Genomic DNA, 19,010 nt, shown 5'->3' with positions numbered 1-19,010 from the left:
AAGAAGAAGAGGAAGAAGAAGAAGAGGAAGAAGAGGAAGAAGAAGAAGAGGAAGAAGGAGAAGAATTTGGGTCCTTACTCCCAGAGGGATAAAGAATACAGAAGTTTCCAATGGAGGGGATGGGACACGGAACTCTGGTGGTGGGAACTGTATGGAATTGTGCCCCTCTCATCCTACAATCCTGTTAATTATTAAATCACTGAGAAGAAGAAGGAGAAGAAACCGGAGAGGGAAATGTAGTGTGTGTCTCCTGAAATGACCCTTGCTTGGGTCTATTCCAGTAGCTTCTAATAGACATTTGGAAACTTCCATCAAGACGTCTGCTTGGGAAACTGAACAAATCTGTCAGAGCTTTTCAGCGCTAAAGTTGCAAGCTCTGGTTAATTTCTTCTTCTTTTTATTTGTTTTGTGTTTTTTTTCCCCACAGTCATTCCCTTATTCCTCTTTTTTACATCCATTTACTGATTCGGACTCATCATTCCTTTCCAATCCATCTGCACTATTTTTTTTTCCCCAGATAGAGCTGAGATGCAGAGAAGAAGGCGTGAGAAAAGAAAAACCACAGGCCTGAAACGAGATAAGATAAAATGTATAATCACGGGGGCCCAGCCGGTAGCGCAGTGGGTTAAGCGCACAGGGCGCAAAGCGTAAGGATTCCCTTTCAAGCCCCCGGCTGGCTCCCCACCTGCAGGCGGTGAAGCAGGTCTGCAGGTGTCTGTCTTTCTCTCCCCCTCTCTGTCTTCGCCTCCTCTCTCGATTTCTCTCTGTCCTTTCCAACAACAATGACAACAACGATAATTAACAAGAGCAACCAAAGGGGAAAAGTAGCCTCTAGGAGTGGTGGATTCGTAGTGCAGGCACGGAGCCCCAGCAATAAGCCTGGAGGCAAGAAAAACAGATGTCTAGTCATACAAAGTTCTTCAGCTGGCCTGCAGGGGACGCTGTGGCCACCGCAGCCCCTCTACGCTCCCTTTAGGAACTCGCTGGTGAAAAGGGCGGGGCTTCCTCCTAAGGCGCGCGGAGTGCGCGTGCGCCTGTCGGCCGGCAGGGGGCGCGCCTGCGTCGATGGCGCGGCGGGCGCGCGCGGGCGCCGGAAGTGTGCGGTTGCCATGTAATATCCTGGCGGCGCGGGCGCGCGAGGCCTTAGGAGAAGGCGGCGGCGGCGGCGGCGGCTGCGGGTGCGGAGCCTCGGAGGCGGCGGCTGACCGTGGACCCGCGGAGGTTCCGGGGCGACCTAGGGGGCCCCGGCGGCGGCCGGCGACATGTCGGTGGCCGGGCTGAAGAAACAGTTCTACAAGGCGAGCCAGGTCAGCGGCGGGGCCCGGGGGGTGGCAGCCGGGGCAGGGGCGGCTTCTACCCGACATCGGGGCGATCGGAGGGCGGCACCCCGCGATCGGGCCCGGAGGGGGGGTCCCCGCCAAGCGGGAGGGCGAGACCGAGGCTGTCGAGCCGGGAACCGGGGCGCCTGGAGGGCCAGATCAGCATCGGGGGCCCCTAACGGGAGGCAGAAGAAGTTGGGGACCCCCCGACTGTCCCCCCGGGTGTGTGATCGCTGAGGTGGCCACCCCCCTTTTCTCCCCTTTTCCCCCCAGGGATAAAAAGGGGCGGGGGGCAGGGGTCCACCAGCTGCGACAGCGAGGCAGGGAGGCTTCTTCCGGAAGTGAAGGGGCCCCCCGTTTCTTTCCCCACCAGAAGGTCTCCCCCAGCCCCCACTCCTGGCTCGTCCCCAGGGTCCTTTAGCAATTGGGGAGCGGGTGCGTGTGGTCTGTCCTGGGGGCCTGGACACTGGGCATCGGCTCCTCCGCTTCGGGGTCCCCCCACCCCCGTTGCTGCTGATCAGAGGGGCCACCCGGTCGCCCGGGTGTTGGGGGGTGTCGGGGTCCCCCGCCCCCCAGGTCCTGGCGCTGTGGGTTCCCTCTAATGGGCGCCTGGCAGCCGGGCCACGGAGTGGGTTGTAATTAGGCGGCGGGTGCGCATCTCTGCTCCTCCCAGAGCTTTCTGGGGTGACCAGCCGTGATCTCTGCTCGGGGGAGTGGGGTGGGGAGGGGGTTTACTTTGGACCTTTACTAGAGAGAGGACATCAGGAAGCACCTCTGGTCCATGTGGGGGGGGGGGGGGGGGGCTCGAACCCGGGGCTTCGGGCCTGCAAGTCCTGTGCCCAGATGCTGAACCCCTCAGAGGCTGCGTCTGTTGCCGTCTCCGGGCTCTGGTGCAGTGCAGCCGGGAGGAGGCCTCGGTATCCTAGGGTCCCCCCTCCGCCTCCGCCGGGTTCGGAACCTGGCGAGTGGATCGGGTGGTGCAGTGGGCAGCGCACAGGACTTGTGGGGGGGGGGTCCACCTCAGAGAGAGGGTCCCTGTCACCCCTCTGGGAAGTGGGGGGCAGCGCAGCCAGGATTCTCTGCGTTCCCGCTGAGCTCCCCGCAGCATCCGAGCATCCGGCAGTATCTGGGGGTGGGGTCTCAGTCTGAGAGGAGGGGTGAGACCCAAGGGGCTGCCCTGCACACCGGGCCCCCCCAGTTCCTCCAGCTGAACAAACAAGGGGGGCGCCCCAGGGTCTCGGCGCTCAAGGTGCTGGTGCCGGGGGAGCCAGAGGCTGGGTTGGGGGGAGGTATGGGGGGGGTCACATGGGTGGTGGAGGAGCGCGGGACTGCAGGTGTGAGGCCCTGGGCTGCCAGGAGCGCCAGCTCGACAGTGGGGGCGCCTGCTTTGCAGTGCAGTGGGAGCCCCATGGGAGTGCCACAGCACCAGGGAGGCTCTGGGGTGGTGGCCCTCTGCCCTCCGTCCTCCCTCAGTGGAAAGCAGTGCTGGACCTCACGCACTGTCCCTCTGCCCTTCCTCGTCAGACTTTCCCACTGGGGGGAAATAAAGAATTAGGGCTGTTGAAATAGTTCACTTGGATAGAGCTCCCGCTGTCGGGGTGTCTGTGGGGGGCTCCCCCTGCGCTGGCTCCCCCCACACACACACACACTGTTTACCCGCTGCTTCCTGGAGCTGCCTCTGCCAGCTGGCCTGTGGGTCACTCTCACGGGGTGTCGCCAGGGACGGCCTGGAATGCTGGCCTGACATTTTTGTTGGGGGGCCTAGAAGGGGGGGTCAAATGATTGGTTCCATCTGAGCGAGGAGGGACATTCCTCACCGCCTTGCTGTAGAGCCTGGAGAAGTGGGAGTCAGACCCTGGGTCCCTGCCCAGAAGGAGGACAGAGCACAGGAGGGGGAGGGAGCAGCTCAGCCCCTGGTGGGTGGGAGCCTGGGCTTGCCTCCCCGGCGCCACATGGCAGCACCAGGGCACCAGGAGAAGCTCACTTGCTCTGGATGAAAAAGCAGCCTGGGATCGGTGAGATCAGCTGTGAGACCCCTGTCACATAGAAAAAGAAAATGTGGGTCCCTACCCTGTGGACCCCAAGTGACAGGCAGCTCTGGAAGAGGGGCGCCCTGGGTCACCGTGGGAACTGGGTCACATTCTCTCTCAGCGGAAGTCAGCTCTGCGCCCTGCTATGGGGAGATCTTGATGCCCCCCCCAGGCCGGGGGGAGGGCTGTGGGATGGAGTTCAGGCCCCCCAACACTGCTGTCCTGTGGTTCTGCCCCGACCCCTTAGCCACGACACTCCGACTCAGGCCATACTTATCTGGAGCGCCTCTCCAGGCCACATCACAGCTCAAGCCTGGGAAGCTGGGGTGTTGGAAGCCCCCCCCCTCCCTTCCCTGTCCTGCTCCTGGCTGGGCTGACGTTTTGGGGGTGCCTCTCCTTTCCTGTTGCCCCCCCCCCCCCCCGCTTCAGCTCTTTTCCGCTTCATTCCTGCTGACTGGGCTGCCTCAGCGCCCCCACCCACCCCCAGACAGCAGGGTCACGAGGGCCACAGGAAAACAGCCCCACTTGCTTCCTCCGGGCCTGACTCAGCGCCCCCATCCCGGGAGGGCTCCTCACACCTGGGCCGGAAGCACCCTGCCTGGCCCCCCGCCGCCCTGCACCCCAGAGCCCAGGCCAGGGTTTCTGTCCCTGGACCTTTGGCCCCATCTCTCTCTCTCCTTTCCCTCAGAGGCAGAGCGAGGAGTTGAACCCAGGGCCCCAAGAGGCCTCCCCACACCCCACTCTTCCCCATCCTGTATGCTGGGAGAGACACCCCAGTCCCATGCCACCATCCATACAGTCCACCCTCCCCCGGCCACTGGTGGCACTCCCAGGTGGTGCTGGGGCCCCACCCTTGGGCCCACACACACACGCTGTTTGTGCCCCAGCTGTGAACCTGTCCCAGGAAGTGAGTGACAGGCAGGACCCGGGTGAGCCAGCTGATGGCCACGTCAGGAGGGGGTGTGCGCCTTCCTGGGGCACCCCCAGCTGACCTGGGCTGCAGTCCCGGCTCCGCCCCAGGCCATGGGCTCCCCTGTCAGACCAGCCTGTTCCTCCCTCACCTTCCTGCCTCCTCCTGCCTGCCCTCTGACACCTTTTCTCTGTGGTGCCACCCTCACCCCCTCCTCACCTCAGACCCAGGGCTCCTGCCCACCCGACTCAGTCAAATGCACAGGAGTCCAGGCGAGGGACGTTTATTTGTTGTTTTTTATTTTGCAAAGCTCTGCACCCCAACTCCCTAGCACCCCTGAGCAGACCTGCCTGTGGGAGGGGCAGAGGCAGCTGGGGAGGGGGTGGGCAGAGGAGGTCTCTCTCTCTCTCTCTCTCTTAAGATTTCCTGTTGGGGCCCGCACTGTACTGAACACACAGTTACGAGGCTCAAGGACCTGGGATCAAACCCCAGGCCCCCACCCGCTAGCAGAGGCTTCGGGAGTGGTGGAGCGGGTCTGCAGGTGTCTCTCTGTCTCTGCCTTCCTTCTGAGTTTCTCTCTGTTGTCCTGTCAGATAAAAAGAAGAAAGGCCGCCAGGAGCCATGGATTCAGAGTGCCGGCTCCCGGCCCCAGCGGTGCCCCCCACCCCCGTGGCAATAAGAAGAAAAGTCTTGGCTTATCAGTGTGTGAGGGGCGGGCACCGGTTCTCTAGCCACCGCACTGTCTCCTGGCTGGCTCTCTTGCTCTGACTGGCTGATTGATTATTCCCGTTGATGGCTCACACCACTAGGGACTGACCCCAGGGCCTTGTGTGCGGGCAGTACCGCCGCCCGTCACGCATTCGCTCCTTCCTTCCAGGGAGAGATGTCGAAGAACTGAGAAGCTCTGATGCCACAGCCAGGCTGCTCGGTCCTGACCCCATCCACGGTGCTGGGGGAGATGGGGGCTGGGGCTCCCTGCTCTCTCTGTCTCTGGAAGGTGGGGGGGCTTTAGATGGGCCCCGGGGGTCAGAGCACTGGGCTCTCAGGCATGAGGTCTTGGGGGTCACACGTGCCACAGGGACACTCCCTGCCCTCCATCTTTTTAAGTTGAATGTATTTATCAGATAGCGACAAATTAAGAGGAAAGAGGAGGGAGAGAGAGAAAGAGAAGCGCAGCCCTGCTTCACCACTCCTGAAGCTTTCCTCCTGCAGGTGGGGACCAGGGGCTCGAACCCTGGTCCCTGTGCACTATAATGTGTGCGCTTAACCGGCTGTGCCACCGCCTCCACCCCCACCCCCAGGCTCATGTGAGTAACTCACTGAGCCTTAGAAGGAGGCCGGCCTGTATCCTCGCAAGCCCACTGGCCTGCCCGGCCGGTCAGGTCACCTGCTCTGGGTGGCTCCGGTTTCTCTGCATGGTCAAGAGCTGCCCTGGCGCTCACACCCCGGTCAGTTTCCAGCCCTGTCAGTCAGGTACCCACAGTGGGGGGGGGGGATCAATGCTTCATGGAGCGCAGGGGGGACCCTCTGAGCCAGCACCGTGGCCCAACATTGCAGATTCCAGACACAGGAGAGATAAAAGGAGACACAGAGACAGGCAGATGAGGAAGAGAAAGAGACCCACAACCCTGCCCACCCTCCATGGGGCTCCCTGGGTGCTGTGCCTGTTGCTGAGAGAGGAGAGACCCCACAGCCCTGCCCACCCTCCATGGGCTCCCTGGGTGCTGTGCCTGGTGCTGAGAGAGGAGAGACCCACAGCCCAGCTCACCCTGCATGGGCTCCCTGGGTGCTGTGCCTGGTGCTGAGAGAGGAGAGACCCCACAGCCCTGCCCACCCTCCATGGGGCTCCCTGGGTGCTGTGCCTGGTGCTGAGAGAGGAGAGACCCCACAGCCCTGCCCACCCTCCATGGGCTCCCTGGGTGCTGTGCCTGGTGCTGAGAGAGGAGAGACCCCACAGCCCTGCCCACCCTCCATGGGCTCCCTGGGTGCTGTGCCTGGTGCTGAGAGAGGAGAGACCCCACAGCCCTGCCCACCCTCCATGGGCTCCCTGGGTGCTGTGCATGGTGCTGAGAGAGGAGAGACCCCACAGCCCTGCCCACCCTCCATGGGCTTCCTGGGTGCTGTGCAGGGTGCTGAGAGAGGAGAGACCCCACAGCCCTGCCCACCCTCCATGGGCTCCCTGGGTGCTGTGCCTGGTGCTGAGAGAGGAGAGACCCCCACAGCCCTGCCCACCCTCCATGGGCTCCCTGGGTGCTGTGCCTGGTGCTGAGAGAGGAGAGACCCACAGCCCAGCTCACCCTGCATGGGCTCCCTGGGTGCTGTGCCTGGTGCTGAGAGAGGAGAGACCCACAGCCCTGCTCCACCCCCCACCCCACCCCCGTGCTGTCCAGGGTGCTGACCGTGCCTTCCCCGCTGTCACGTGCTGAACTGGCTTATCTAGACTCTGCCTCCTGCCAGACCCTCTAGATTTTCTGCCCTCCTGGAAAACCCCCCTGTTCCATTCACGTGATCCACCTGGTCTGGCTGGCAGGGGCGCCCGGGGTGACATTTTACCTGGGCACAGGCCTCCGCCAGGAGCCAAGCACACCAGGAGGGCCCAGGCTGAGGTGTGCCCTGTGTGCTGCAGGTGTAGGATGGCAGAGCCCCGGTGGGCACCCCAGCTTGCTGGCTTGGCAGAGCTGGTCTTCGCCGGCTGGCAAGTCTCCCCAGAGCCCACTTCTGGGTCTTCTCTGCTCGTCCCGCCTGCTCTCATCCCACCTAATTTTTTTATATTATTATATTTTTATTTATTTACTTACAAGAACACTGTTCGGTTCTGGCTTATGGTGGTGCGGGGGATTGAACCAGAGACAGCGGAGTCTCTGGCATGAGAGTCTGTTTGCATAACCATTATGCTATCTACCCTCCACCCCTGCCTAGTGTTTTGCTCAAACCTGGGGCCTCCCTGCTGGGGTGAATTGGTGTCCTTTAGGGCCTCTGTGCTCACCCGTCAGGGCCCCAGAGCCCTGGCACCACCTCGGAGGCATTCTGGTACCAGGGCAAGCTCCAGTACTGTGGTAGCTCTCTCTGCATCACCCAGAAGGTTGGGTCCCATGTGCCAGGCCTCGCTGAGAGGAAAGTGATTCCTCAGAATCCCGGTCAGGGCTTTCTCCCCCGCAGGTCCCCCCTCCCCCTATTGCTCCTCTTTAGCATTCCAGCCTAGTCCTCCCGCCCCCATCCAGGGCAGCTCCTGGGGCTCCCTGGTGCTACAGTGGCTCCCCGACACAGTGGTGGGGTGCATAGAGGTTGGTGGGAGAACTAGGAGATGGCTTGCCCCTCCGCTCGCTGCAGGGCCTGGGGCGAGCCCTGGTACCACATGGGAGAGCCCTGGGCACCAGGGGGATCTCCCTGGATGGTGGAGCAGGGCTGTGGTGTCTCTCCCTGAGATAGAGAGAAGAGAGACATTAGCCCAGGACAGCGTCATCTTGGCATGTGCTGGGAACCAGCACCGCTTACCCCCCCCACACACACATACACACCTGGCCCTTGTGGCAGGCAACCCTGTCCATCCCTGGGCATGGGGCAGGCCTTCCAGAAGGGCGGGGCCCGGAGGTGCGAGCCTGTCAGGGGAACAGGAAGCGGTCAGGGGCCTCAGGTGCTGAGAGGTGGGGCAGGGTTTCCTGCGCAGGAGTGAGGGGCCCTCGGACCCTGGTTCCGGCCGGTCTGCGGGGTGTGGGGGCACAGTGGGTCCCGGCCTCCTGCACCTCCCTTGCCTGCCACTCCGCGGCACCCTGAACCCTCTGGAGTCGGGGTGACACCCTGCTCCCCCTCTGTGGCAGTTCAGATGCAGCCAGCCTGCAGAGAGACAGACGGACGGACGGGCAGACTGTTCATTGCTGCAGGCTCAGTGCTTCCTATAAGGTCAGGAGACAGAACACAGGGCTGGAGCTGCTCCCAGTGCTGTGGCACCCCCCCAGTGTGGTACCAGGCACTACTCCCTCCCGGGTCCGCAGGGGCAGGGCCCAGCGCCTGAGTCACTGTTCCAGGCCACCCCGCCTAGCCCAGGTCAAACGTGACCCTGAGTCACCGGGCTCTGAAATCCATGTCCCTGCCCTGCCTGGGCTCCCCACCCCATCCCGACCAACCCCCGGGGGCTGGAGAGAGCACTTAGCAGATGGAGTGCCTGTCTCTCCATGTGTGTTGCCGAGGTTTGAGCCCTGGCCCCTTAGGTGAGGCTCCACAGCACCGGGGGAAGCTCTGTCTGAATAATGAAAGCACCACCCAGAGCTGGGAAATGGCGCCCCTAAAACAGGCCAGTGAGGAATGCCACAGTTCAGCTGGGGGCGGGGGGGGGGGGGGGGGGACACAACACTCCGCTGTGCTCGTGGGAATCCATGTGGGGGTAGATAGTGTACCGACGGTGCAAAGAGACACTCAAGCCTGAGGTCCCAACGTCCCTGGTTCAATCCCCACACCACCATAAGCCAGAGCTGACACATATATATACATTTATATATATTCATATCCATCAGTGGGGGTCTTGAAGCTCTGTAGCTCCTGCTGAGGCTGCTTCCTCTGGTGCTGTGGCACCTCCCCCTGTGGAGCCTGGGCCTTGCCTGTGTGCCTGTGTGCTGTCCCTACTCGCTCAGTCCTTCTGGCGGGTGTGGCTTGGGCGGGGTCCCAGAGGCCTGGCTCAGAGCTCCTGGCAGCCTGACCCCCCAAAAAATCTGGCTCCATCACCAGGCCCCACCTCTGGCCAGATGTTCCCCCCCCACTGAGAGGGAGGGGCTGCAGATGGAGAGACCGGTCCTCTGGCGACCCTCCCAGTTCAGGAATGTCCCATCAGCCCCCGAGCTGGAGACGGGAGAGTGTACCGCCCTCCATCCGCATGGGTTATGGGGCCTGGGTTCAGCTGTACCCCACCCACCCTCATATAATTCCTGGGTGCCCGGGGCTGTGCCCAACTCCAAAAGGAAAAAAAAGCCCCTTCCCCACCCAGCTGGTGGGGCCCCAGGAACTGGGGGCAAGGCCCTGGGTTCGAGCCCCAGGCTATACATAGGAGCCCCGTGGATGTGGACAGTGGAGTGCCTCCCGTCTCCCAGTGGGGCTTGGGCTGGGCCAGGGGAGCTGTGTGTGGGGTGCACTGATGGCTTCCCATGGCGGGCAGGGGCCCTGAGGATGGGGGATGCTGGCTCCCTGGGGCACCCCCCCATGTGGTTTCCAGCCCCATCGCCCCTTCTCCAGAACCCCAGGCCCCACCAAGCTCAGTTCCTCTCCCACCACCTCCCAGCCAGAGCACTTCCTGTCTGAGCTTCATCAAAAGAAGTGAAACCTTGGGGTCAGGTGCTCGCCCCAGAAATGGGGGCGGGCACAGGCTGGAGTCTCTGCCTTCAGAATGAAGCTCTGCTGGGCAGTGTACCAGGCACCACTGAGAAGGTACTAAGGTCCCTGAGGAAGCTCGCTGTGGCACGGGCAGTACTGTGTGCAGGGTCTCCCCACTTCTCTGTGTCTCAGTCAAAGGGGGGAAGGGCACTCAGTAGGGGTGAGCCTACGTGTGGGGCAGCCCTAAGTGCCAGGGGCCAGGGCCAGTCCTTTGTTCATGGCTCTGTGGGGGCCGGCTCTGAAGTCAGTGACTTCCCATGTGAGCCCAGGCGACACCTAGTGGTGCCCTGGTGCACTAGAGGAAGCTCTAGGCACCAGCTCCATCAATAAAAATGAAACCCGGGTATAGGGGTTTCTGTGCTGAAAAAAAACTAAGATAAGCTGCATGGGGAGTCGGAGTGCTGGACTCTGAAGTGTGAGGTTCTGGGTTCGAGTGCCCACTCTGCTTCTCCTTTTAAGGAAAGTGTCCATGGGGCTCTTCCCACCTGGCTGGCCCACTCATCCCATGGGTGCCCCACACCACACACACTCATGCCACCTCCCTTCCCTCTGCCCCCCCCCAGCTGGTGAGCGAGAAGGTTGGAGGGGCCGAGGGGACCAAGCTCGATGATGACTTCAAGGAGATGGAGAAGGTGAGGGGCTCTGGGGGATGCCTGCCCCTGCAAGCCCGTCTCCCCCCACACCCACACCCTCCCCTCTGTTCGCAGAAGGTGGACGTCACCAGCAAGGCTGTCACAGAAGTCCTGGCCAGAACCATTGAGTACCTGCAGCCCAACCCAGGTTGGGGACCCCCCCCCCCCCATCCCCCAGAGCGGGAGCTGGGAGCAAACCCCAGGGCAGGTGGAGTTAGGGCAAGGCTGGATCCAGGGGACCAGTCTGTCCATCCCTGGGGTGGAGAACAGGGCGCCGCCGGCCAGCCCTGTGTGGAGGGTGCCCCTCGGGGCTCGGCCCTGTCCCACCGAGTGCCCCGCTCCCCGTTCTCGCAGCCTCCAGGGCCAAGCTGACGATGCTCAACACGGTGTCCAAGATCCGGGGGCAGGTGAAGAACCCGGGGTACCCGCAGTCGGAGGGCCTGCTGGGCGAGTGCATGGTGCGCCACGGCAAGGAGCTGGGCGGCGAGTCCAACTTCGGTGAGGCTGGGAGAGAGATGCCAGGGCTGTCCTTGGGGCTCGAACCTGGGGCCTCAGGCGTTGTCAAGTGTCCACACTCCCCGGCGAGCTACATCCTGGCCGTTTTGCTCATGCTTGTGTGGTGCTGGGACGCACCCTGGGGCCTTGCGGTTGGTTTTGGGGTCCCGGGGTGGCCGTGCGGAGGAGGGCTTCGGCCTGCTGTGACCCCGTGAGTGTGTGTCCCTCCCAGGCGATGCCCTGCTGGACGCGGGCGAGGCCATGAAGCGCCTGGCAGAGGTGAAGGACTCGCTGGACATCGAGGTGAAGCAGAACTTCGTGGACCCCCTGCAGAACCTGTGCGACAAGGACCTCAAAGAGATCCAGGTGTCAGAGCCGTCCAGGGGCCGGCCGGCTGGGGGCCATGGCGATGGGGCCCCGGGCCTGGGCAGGCGGCTGACTGGCCCCGCTCCTGCCCCAGCACCACCTCAAGAAGCTGGAAGGCCGCCGGCTGGACTTTGACTACAAGAAGAAGCGGCAGGGCAAGATCCCGGACGAGGAGCTGCGGCAGGCGCTGGAGAAGTTCCAGGAGTCCAAGGAGGTGGCGGAGACTAGCATGCAGAACCTGCTGGAGACAGATGTGAGTCCTGGGCCCGGCCGGGGCAGTCATGGGAGCTGCCTGCAGGCGGCAGAGGGCCAGTCAAGGAGGCCTTCCTGGAGGAGGTGGCCATGGGGTGGGCATCAGGGCACGGGCTACCCCCTGTAGTCTATTTGGTTATTCAGAAATGGGAGGGGCAGTGGAGACAGCTCAGGGGTCCTACAGAGACTCTCCTGCCTGAGGCTCTGAGGTTCCTGGTTCCACCCCCAGCATTCAGGATCAGCCAGAGCTGAGCAGGGCTCTGCTTTAAAAAGGAAAGAATGGTCGGGAATCGGATGGTAGGTAGCACAGCGGGTTAAGCGCACGTGGCGTAAAGTGTAAGGACCTGAGTAAGGATCCCGGTTCGAGCCCCCGCTCTCCATCTACAGGGGAGTCGCTGCACAGGCAGTGAAGCAGGTCTGCAGGTGTCTGTCTTTCTCTCCCTCTCAGTCTTCCCCTCTTTTCTCCATTTCTTTCTGCCCTATCCAACGACGACGTCAATAACAACAATAATTATAACAATTAAAAAAAAGAAAATGTTTAAAAATAATAATAATGGCCATGCCTGTGGCTGGCGAAGTCGGGGAAGACTTCCTGCAGGAGGCAGCCTAGGCCTTGGGGTCAAGGGGGAAGCAGTCCAGGAGGACTCCCTGTAGGAAGCAGCCCCTTCAGCCCCCCTCCCGCTGCAGATTGAGCAGGTGAGCCAGCTCTCGGCCCTGGTGGACGCACAGCTCGACTACCACCGACAGGCCGTACAGATCCTGGACGAGCTGGCAGACAAGCTCAAGCGGAGGTGAGGGGGGAATCCACTCCCTTCCGAGTGCCTGCCCTCTGCACTCCAGGGATCTGGTGCCCAATGCGCCTTTCCGGAGCCCCCACGTGCCCCCACACAGCGTGCAGCCCAGGTGGGTGTCCTGGGGGGTCCCCCTCACCCCCTTTTCCACCGCGACACCCCCCCCCCCCAGGATGCAGGACGCCTCCTCGCGGCCCAAGCGCGAGTACAAGCCACGGCCCCGGGAGCCTCTGGAGCTGGGGGAGCCCGAGCAGCCCAACGGGGGCTTCCCCTGCGCTACCGCCGCCGCGGCCCCCAAGATCACACGTGAGCGCGAGCCCACCGCGGGGGCCTGGGGGTGGGGCCAGCGCGAGCGGCGCCCCAAACTCTCTCTGCTCCTCCCACGCAGCATCCTCCTCCTTCCGCTCCTCCGACAAGCCTGTGCGCACCCCGAGCCGCAGCATGCGTGAGTGCCCCCTCCCTCTCGGGGCTGGGGCGCCCCCGTCCCCCGTGCCCCGTGCCCCGGGGCAGCACCCTCACCCCCCCCCGCCCCCCAGCGCCCCTGGACCAGCCGAGCTGCAAGGCGCTGTACGACTTCGAGCCGGAGAACGACGGCGAGCTGGGCTTCCGCGAGGGGGACGTCATCACGCTGACCAACCAGATCGACGAGAACTGGTACGAGGGCATGCTGCTCGGCCAGTCGGGCTTCTTCCCGCTCAGCTACGTGGAGGTGCTGGTGCCGCTGCCGCCGCAGTGAGGCCCACCCCGCCCGCCCCGCCCCGCGGGCCCACACTACGGTGCTCTCAACACTAACCCGACCCCCGCCCCGCCCCTCCCCGCCCGTTGCTGGCGATGGGCCCAGCCCGCAACCCCCAGCCGCTGCCGCCGGGCGTCCGCAGGCGGAGGACAGGCCCGGGGGCCCGGGGGACCCCCACAGGGTGCCCCACCAGCAGCCACACACCGCACGGGACCACAGGAGCACCCCGGCCTCGCTCTACGCCAGGCCAAGCACAAAGGCTTCTGGGAGTCGATGGTCGTCCCCCCCACCCCACCCCAGCACGCCCCTCCCCAATGTGATCTGAACAATGAGTAATGGGCCTGGTTCACATTCCCCCCATCTCCTGGGAAGTCCCCAGCCCTAGGACACCAGGCCCTGTGCACCCAGCACCCCACCCTTGTCGCCATTTCTTGGAGGTGGGGCGCTAACGGGCCACAGCCCACGGAATTATAATCCCGGTGGTTGTTTTTTAAAAGGAAAGTATTAAACGTCGGTTTCTACAACCTGGGGCCTGGTGGGGTGTGTGTGTGTGTGTGGTGGGGGGCTGGCCCTCCTGAGGGGACCCTGGGCCCGGGGCGCTGATACTGAGGCTCGGGGCCAGGTGATCCCAACAGACAAGCGCAGGCCGTTCGTGGGGCGGCTTTATTGTGTGGAACGCAGCCTCCGAGCACAGGGGGATCCTCGGGAGGCCGGGCTCAGCTCCCCTGCTTGAGGACGCCGAACACCTGTTCCAGCATCGGGCACACCCCCTGGTCCTTGGGTGTCCGGCTAGCCAGCGAGATCTGAAAGGCAGGGCCGGGCATCAGGACACTGCTCCCCAGCTCCCAGCACCCCCACGACCCCGTGCAGCCTGGCCAGAAAGCGGGGTGGGGGGGGTGTCTTGAACTGCTTCCACAAATTTTAAACACCAGGACAAGTAGCCAGCAGGCCACGGGGAAGAAACGAGGTCCCTCCCACTGCTTCCCGGAACGGAAGAAGGTGTGTGCTTGGTGTCTGCTTCCTCCTAGGGGCTCCCCCCAGATTCCTGTGCCCCGGCGGGGGTGGGGGATGACGCCGGCTGACCTTCAGCTTGTCTAGGTAGCTGTGCTCCGGGCTCCAGGCCTCCTGGAAATGCACCAAGTCGGGGGCGCCCTTGTAGAACTCAACCAGCAGCATCTACGGGGCAGGGAGTGCGGGTGGGACCCCTTCAAGCCACCCAGGAGAAAGGGGCGGCAGAAGGGAACCCCCGCAGGAAGGGCCGGGCAGCCCAGGTGTGGCCACTGCCTCCCAGGATCCACAGGGTCACAGGTGCTCCAGGAGAAGGAGCCGCAGCTGGTTCCCTGAGGCTGAGCTCACCATCTCATGCAGGATGTCGTTGGTCAGGAAGTTGTCCTGCACGTAGGCCATCTCCACGTCCATGGGGATGCCGTAGTCGCTCGGCCTTTGCTGGCAGGGCAAGGGCCACTCACCACCTGCCAGCCTCCAAGACGCACCCCCCCACCCAGAGGTATGCAGCGCCCCCACAGCGGGCCACGCCCACGACGTAAAGCCCCAGCTCTCCGCAGGTAGCCCCGCCTACCGTGTCTGGTCACGCCCACACCCAGGCTCCTGCCAGTCCATCAGGTGGCCCTGGCCACGCCCCCCGCGGCCCACCTACCTCCGGGGGCGGCATCACCCAGAAGGGCGCGATCTTGGACTCCGGGCCTGGGTTGCCGGAATAGTAAGGAGCTGTGGAAGAGGAGGGACAGTGGTGCAGCCGCCCCCAGGTCCCCAGCCACCCCCAGGTCCCCAGCCGCCCGGCACTCACAGCACAGCAGTGCCAGGCAGGGCTGGAAGCCGTTGCTGGAGCCTTGCAGCCGCAGCTGGTAGTCCATCTGCGCGTCCAGGTCCTGCAGCGACGGCAGCGCCGGGCTGTGTGGGTGGCTGTGGTACCAGCCCACCAGGGACAGGCCGCGCAGGAGCAGGCTCTGGTAGATCTGGGGGGACAGAGGAGGGGGCGTTCAGGGAAGGACAGAGAACAGAGGTGGGGGGTGGGGGAGGCACCGCCCCCGCTCCTAAGGAGGGCTAGCTGGGGCAGCCCCGCCTACAGCCTCTTCCCAGGCCACGCCCACCACGCCTGGCCCACCCACTTATTGACCACGCCCACGCGGGCCGGTGTTGCTGTCTGGCCACGCCCACGGTATCTGGCACCGCCTTCCAGTTCGTGCCCGTGCCCACTCATTGGCCGACTCCGCCCACCCGGGCTGGTAACGCCCAGACACTGGTCCGCTGGCGACCTCATACCCACCCAGCACTGGCCCCGCCTACCCACTATGGCCACGTCCCTGTCTCGCACTATTGGGGAAGGTGGCACAATGGCTACAGTTCTGGGCTCTCCAGACTGTGACACCAGGTTCGATTCCCGGCATGGTATGAACCAGAGTCCCGCTCTGTCCTTCCCTACCGCGATCATTCCTGACTCGTTCAGATGGCGTCAGAGGGGCAGGGGGAGGGAGACACCGCAGCCTCGGGGCTGGTCTCGAACCCTGAGCCGCCCACCCGTGCCATCCTCACCTCCTCTTCTGTGGCAGCTGCCGTCTCCGCGTCGCCCAGCCGGCTCCGACAGGGGAAAGCTCTCAGCACTGTGAGCACTGCAGGGGCCACAGGCAGGTGGGGGCCTAGCACCCATTTTCCCCTGCCCCTCCACTTCTCTCCTGGACCCCAGTACCCACTCTGGCTGTTGGTGTCCCAGCGGCCCCCCAGGTACCCCACGACCTCGCTGCGCGTCAGGTGGCTGTGGAAGTCCTGTGTAGGGAGGAGGCACGAGAGTCCCGGCTCAGACTGCAGCTGGGCACCCCCACATTTTCGGGGCCCCCTGCCACCCCTCTATTCACGGATTGACTGCCTGCTAGTCACCGGGAATGCGCAAAGCAGACAGGCTCCCTGGCCTCAGGGAGCTCACATCCGGGGGCCCCTCGCCCTCTGGGGGTGCCCAGCCCCACCCACACACACCAGCAGGAAGAGCACATTGCTGGAAACAGCCACGTTGAACGGCTGGAACTTGTTAATGGCAGAGAAGGAGGTCACCTCCACCAGCGTGTGGGGGTTCCTGGAAGAATGGGGTTCCCACGGCGTCAGCTCCCCCAGATCTCAAGTCTCCTACAGCCCCGTGCCCCACAAGCCACTGGGGGGTGGGGTGGGGAGCCGGGTTTGGGTGGTCTCTGACCTGGCCGAGTCTCGGCTCCCCAACATACAGTAGCGGATGGGCACCCGGAGTTTGGAAGCCTCTGCAGATTTAGGGGTGAGGGGGAGAGAAAGGACTGGCATCTCTAGGCTTCTGAGAAGCATCTTGGGGTGGAGGAGGGACCTGATTCCTCCCACCCCCTCACCCAGGTGCGCAGACTCCGAGGGGCCCTTCCCTGGGGCTCTGCGGCTCTTGTCCTCTGCTACGAGCTCTTCCTCCTCCTCCTCCATCACCAGCTCCTCCTCCTCCCCTTCGCTGGCAGGGCTCTGGGATGAGGGGACCCCAGGGCATGGTCAGGACTGGCCTGAGCCTCAGGCTCCCGCCAGTTCCCCATGTGACCACCAGAGGGAGACGGAGACCACACAAGTCAGGTCCCTTTCCCGTTCTCGAGCTGTCCTAAAGGCGGCCGGCGGCCACCAGAGAGCGAGTAGCAGCCGGAATGGTCCCTCCCCTCCCTCTGCCTGCTGCCCTCTGTGGCTCCCAGCTGCCTGCCGGGGCCGGTGGGCTACGTTCGAGTCCTCCCTGTGTCCATCAGGCCCTGTGTGCCCTGCTCCTTGCCTCTCCCCCCTTGCTCCAGCCCTCTAACTCTCCAGGGCTTGGCACCCCTTCCAGGAAGACTCCCCAGCCTTTCAGGACTTGCCACTTTCGTTTCTGCTACTCGACTTGCTAACAAACTCCTGTTCATCCCTCATAGCCCCAGCTCCAGTACCCAGCCTTGCAGGAGAGGCCACAGGACGGACACACCTCATCAGCGGCGGCTGTGGGCATGTGAAGCTGGTGTCGCTGCAGCCAGGCAGCCTTGTATTTGTCCAGCTTCTGACCTTTATACTTGACAGAGGCCCAGCCGCACCCCGACTTCTTGGCGGGGTTCACCAGCTTCTTGCAGTGCGTGGCCCAGGCGCTGGGGGAGTTGAACACCTGCCCCGTCTCCTGCCACACGATCCTCCCGTCGGGCTGCAGATCCCCCAGGAACTTCTTTCCCTGGCATGACAGAGCTGCTCAGCTGGCTGGGCCTGGCCTTGGGGCCTGACAGAGCGCCTCCTCCGGGAAGTCCTCCCTAATTTCACGCCACTCTCTGGGAGACCTGCTCCTGCCCACCCAGAAGTGTTCTTGCTGGCCCAATTCTGCTAACAAACTCCTACACACCCCTCAAAGCCCCAGCTCCAATGCCCGCCTTCTGGCCCAGCCCTGGAAGTGGCTTGAGTCCATCTGATTCCTTCTGGGCCTCAGTATCATCTTGTAGGCAGAGGCGGGACCGGGTGGAGGGGTGGGTGGGGCGCTCACCAGGTAGTAGATGGATAGCACCCCGACTCCAGGCTCCAGTAGCGCGTCTTTGAGAAGGACCCGCAGCGTGACCGCGCGCCGCGTGAGCGCGCCCCCGGGACCGCCGCAGCCCCCCAGCCCGGCCCCAGCCCCGGGCCCCAGCGCGCCGCCTCCACCGCGGACGCCGGCCCCTCCCGCCGGCCTCTCGGGGTCCTCAGCTTCCGCCTCGTCCTCATCTTCATCTGGCGCCTCCTCCCCCGCGCCGCCCGCCGGGGACAGCGACTCTGGAGCTGGGGGGGCGGGGATGGGGTTAGGGGTTGCTCTCCACCCAATGCTGCAGTCCCCCCCGCCGGCAGGTGCAGACCCCCAGCTGTGCAAGCCCCACCCCCGCCTGTACAGGGCCCCCCAATACCTGCCATGGCCGCTACGCCCCGCGGGCCGCCAGCCCTTTCTTCCCAGCACGTGACCCGGCTCCGCCTCCAAAGGGGGGGGGCCCCGCCTGGCCATTGGCCGCCATGGGGGGGGGGGGGGCGGCTGAAGGGCTCGATTGCTGCTGCCAGCGGGGGACACTGAGGACTGGTGTCCCCCTCCAAATGCCCGCACGTGGGGAGGTGGGCCTGGCTCGGGGGCGGGGGGTGCAAGGAATCAGCTCCCCCCATCACTCGGAAAACTCAGGAAGAAAGGTGACAGCTGAAGGCTCCCGGGCATATGTGGGTGAACTGAGGTCCAGAAATTAATTGCATTATCGGGGGGAGGGGTGTCCAGTGGTTTCTCTTAACCCCAGACCACCCAATATTGGATTGAGGGCTGCGGGGGAGGGGTTCTGTGCGCCGGGACGACTGGAGAAGCTGAAGTCCGCTGCTATGGCTTTCGGGGGCCGCGGAGGACACCAACAAGGGGACTCCCGAGAAACCGAGGTCAGCGAAGAGAGACCCTAAAGCCCGACGGCTGCGGGGCTCAATGAGAACGCAGCTGCGAGACGCAGACTTTTAAGAGCCCGCTGCTGGCCTGTTTCAAAATAGTTAATTCCTCTCCTTTTTGACTAGACCAGAGAGGAACCAGCCAACCAATTACAAGAGAGATTTTATTTTCACCAACCAATCATCAATCGGCACGGGCTTACTCCAGCCAATTGGTGCTGACGGCTGTCATGGGACTGAGCCAATGGGGAGTCGTTGCCCTCGACCAATCAGCGGGAGTCCTTGGATTTTTTTTTCCATCCAATCCACGGTAGGGGTTGGTCCTGGGACAGCCAATCAGATCCCAGGTCAGAGCAGCGGGTCGTGGGGTGCACGTGGGCGGGGTCCGAATATGTTCCCGGGCTGCGCGGAATCCCTGTTCTTTGTCCTTTGTCGCCTCGGACCTTCACCCAGAGGTGCAGCGCCTACGCCCGGGTTGTAGCATCTTCTGTGGTGTCCTGCTGCCTTTCCCGCCATCAAAAGCAAACCAGCCACTGTGAGCTTATTAGCCGCTGATGCTGTCCTTTACGGCAGAAAATGACTATCAACTTTATCAGTCCAGCTGCTGGAGAAACAGCCTTGAGTCACACAACCCTTGAATGGTTCCAAAGGCGATTCTAGTCGAGCAGGGAAGGGTGTAAAGTCCAGGCTGATGAGCTCTTAAACTATGAAG

General features: G+C 63.5%; 2 protein-coding genes across 3 annotated transcripts; one reads left to right on the top strand and one right to left on the bottom strand.

The window, feature by feature from the left end:
• The first annotated feature begins 1,113 nt into the window (after window positions 1–1,113).
• Window positions 1,114–13,423, top strand: SH3GL1 (SH3 domain containing GRB2 like 1, endophilin A2). 2 transcript variants are annotated; one of them, XM_007524930.3, is made up of 10 exons: window positions 1,118–1,307; window positions 10,184–10,252; window positions 10,328–10,400; window positions 10,607–10,750; window positions 10,980–11,113; window positions 11,208–11,366; window positions 12,053–12,156; window positions 12,329–12,462; window positions 12,545–12,601; window positions 12,693–13,423. In XM_007524930.3, exons 1-10 carry the CDS (start codon window positions 1,263–1,265, stop codon window positions 12,890–12,892), a joined length of 1,119 nt encoding a protein of 372 aa, XP_007524992.1. In that variant the 5' UTR covers window positions 1,118–1,262; the 3' UTR covers window positions 12,893–13,423. The 2 variants fall into 2 exon arrangements, with proteins under 2 accessions (XP_060038017.1, XP_007524992.1); XM_060182034.1 differs by lacking the exon at window positions 12,329–12,462 and having other exon boundaries at window positions 1,114–1,307.
• A 113-nt stretch (window positions 13,424–13,536) lies between these two features.
• On the bottom strand, window positions 13,537–17,920 carry MPND (MPN domain containing). The gene is made up of 13 exons (XM_060182000.1): window positions 17,791–17,920; window positions 17,400–17,668; window positions 16,860–17,096; window positions 16,261–16,381; window positions 16,098–16,158; window positions 15,884–15,980; window positions 15,604–15,676; window positions 15,446–15,522; window positions 14,700–14,868; window positions 14,550–14,620; window positions 14,249–14,338; window positions 13,976–14,068; window positions 13,537–13,695 (listed from the first exon to the last, which is right to left on the bottom strand). The coding sequence occupies exons 1-13, from the start codon at window positions 17,795–17,797 to the stop codon at window positions 13,609–13,611; spliced, it is 1,452 nt and encodes a 483-aa protein (XP_060037983.1). The 5' UTR covers window positions 17,798–17,920; the 3' UTR covers window positions 13,537–13,608.
• Window positions 17,921–19,010: the final 1,090 nt, after the last annotated feature.

This window comes from Erinaceus europaeus, chromosome 23, assembly GCF_950295315.1.
Source record: "Erinaceus europaeus chromosome 23, mEriEur2.1, whole genome shotgun sequence".
Lineage (NCBI taxonomy): Eukaryota > Metazoa > Chordata > Mammalia > Eulipotyphla > Erinaceidae > Erinaceus > Erinaceus europaeus.
Note: the sequence above shows the minus strand (reverse complement) of the source record. Positions and strands in the feature narration are given on the sequence as shown.

What these genes read in the sequence shown, in the direction of transcription:
- SH3GL1 (XM_007524930.3), top strand. Translation starts at nt 1,263, where the DNA reads ATGTCGGTGGCCGGGCTGAAGAAACAGTTCTACAAGGCGAGCCAG. An exon ending in GTACCTGCAGCCCAACCCAG is followed by an intron (nt 10,401 to 10,606) that starts GTTGGGGACCCC and finishes CCGTTCTCGCAG; the next exon opens with CCTCCAGGGCCAAGCTGACG. An exon ending in GGGCGGCGAGTCCAACTTCG is followed by an intron (nt 10,751 to 10,979) that starts GTGAGGCTGGGA and finishes TGTCCCTCCCAG; the next exon opens with GCGATGCCCTGCTGGACGCG.
- MPND (XM_060182000.1), bottom strand. An exon ending in TGCTATCCATCTACTACCTG is followed by an intron (nt 17,097 to 17,399) that starts GTGAGCGCCCCA and finishes CTGTCATGCCAG; the next exon opens with GGAAAGAAGTTCCTGGGGGA. An exon ending in CTGGGACACCAACAGCCAGA is followed by an intron (nt 15,523 to 15,603) that starts GTGGGTACTGGG and finishes TGGCCCCTGCAG; the next exon opens with TGCTCACAGTGCTGAGAGCT.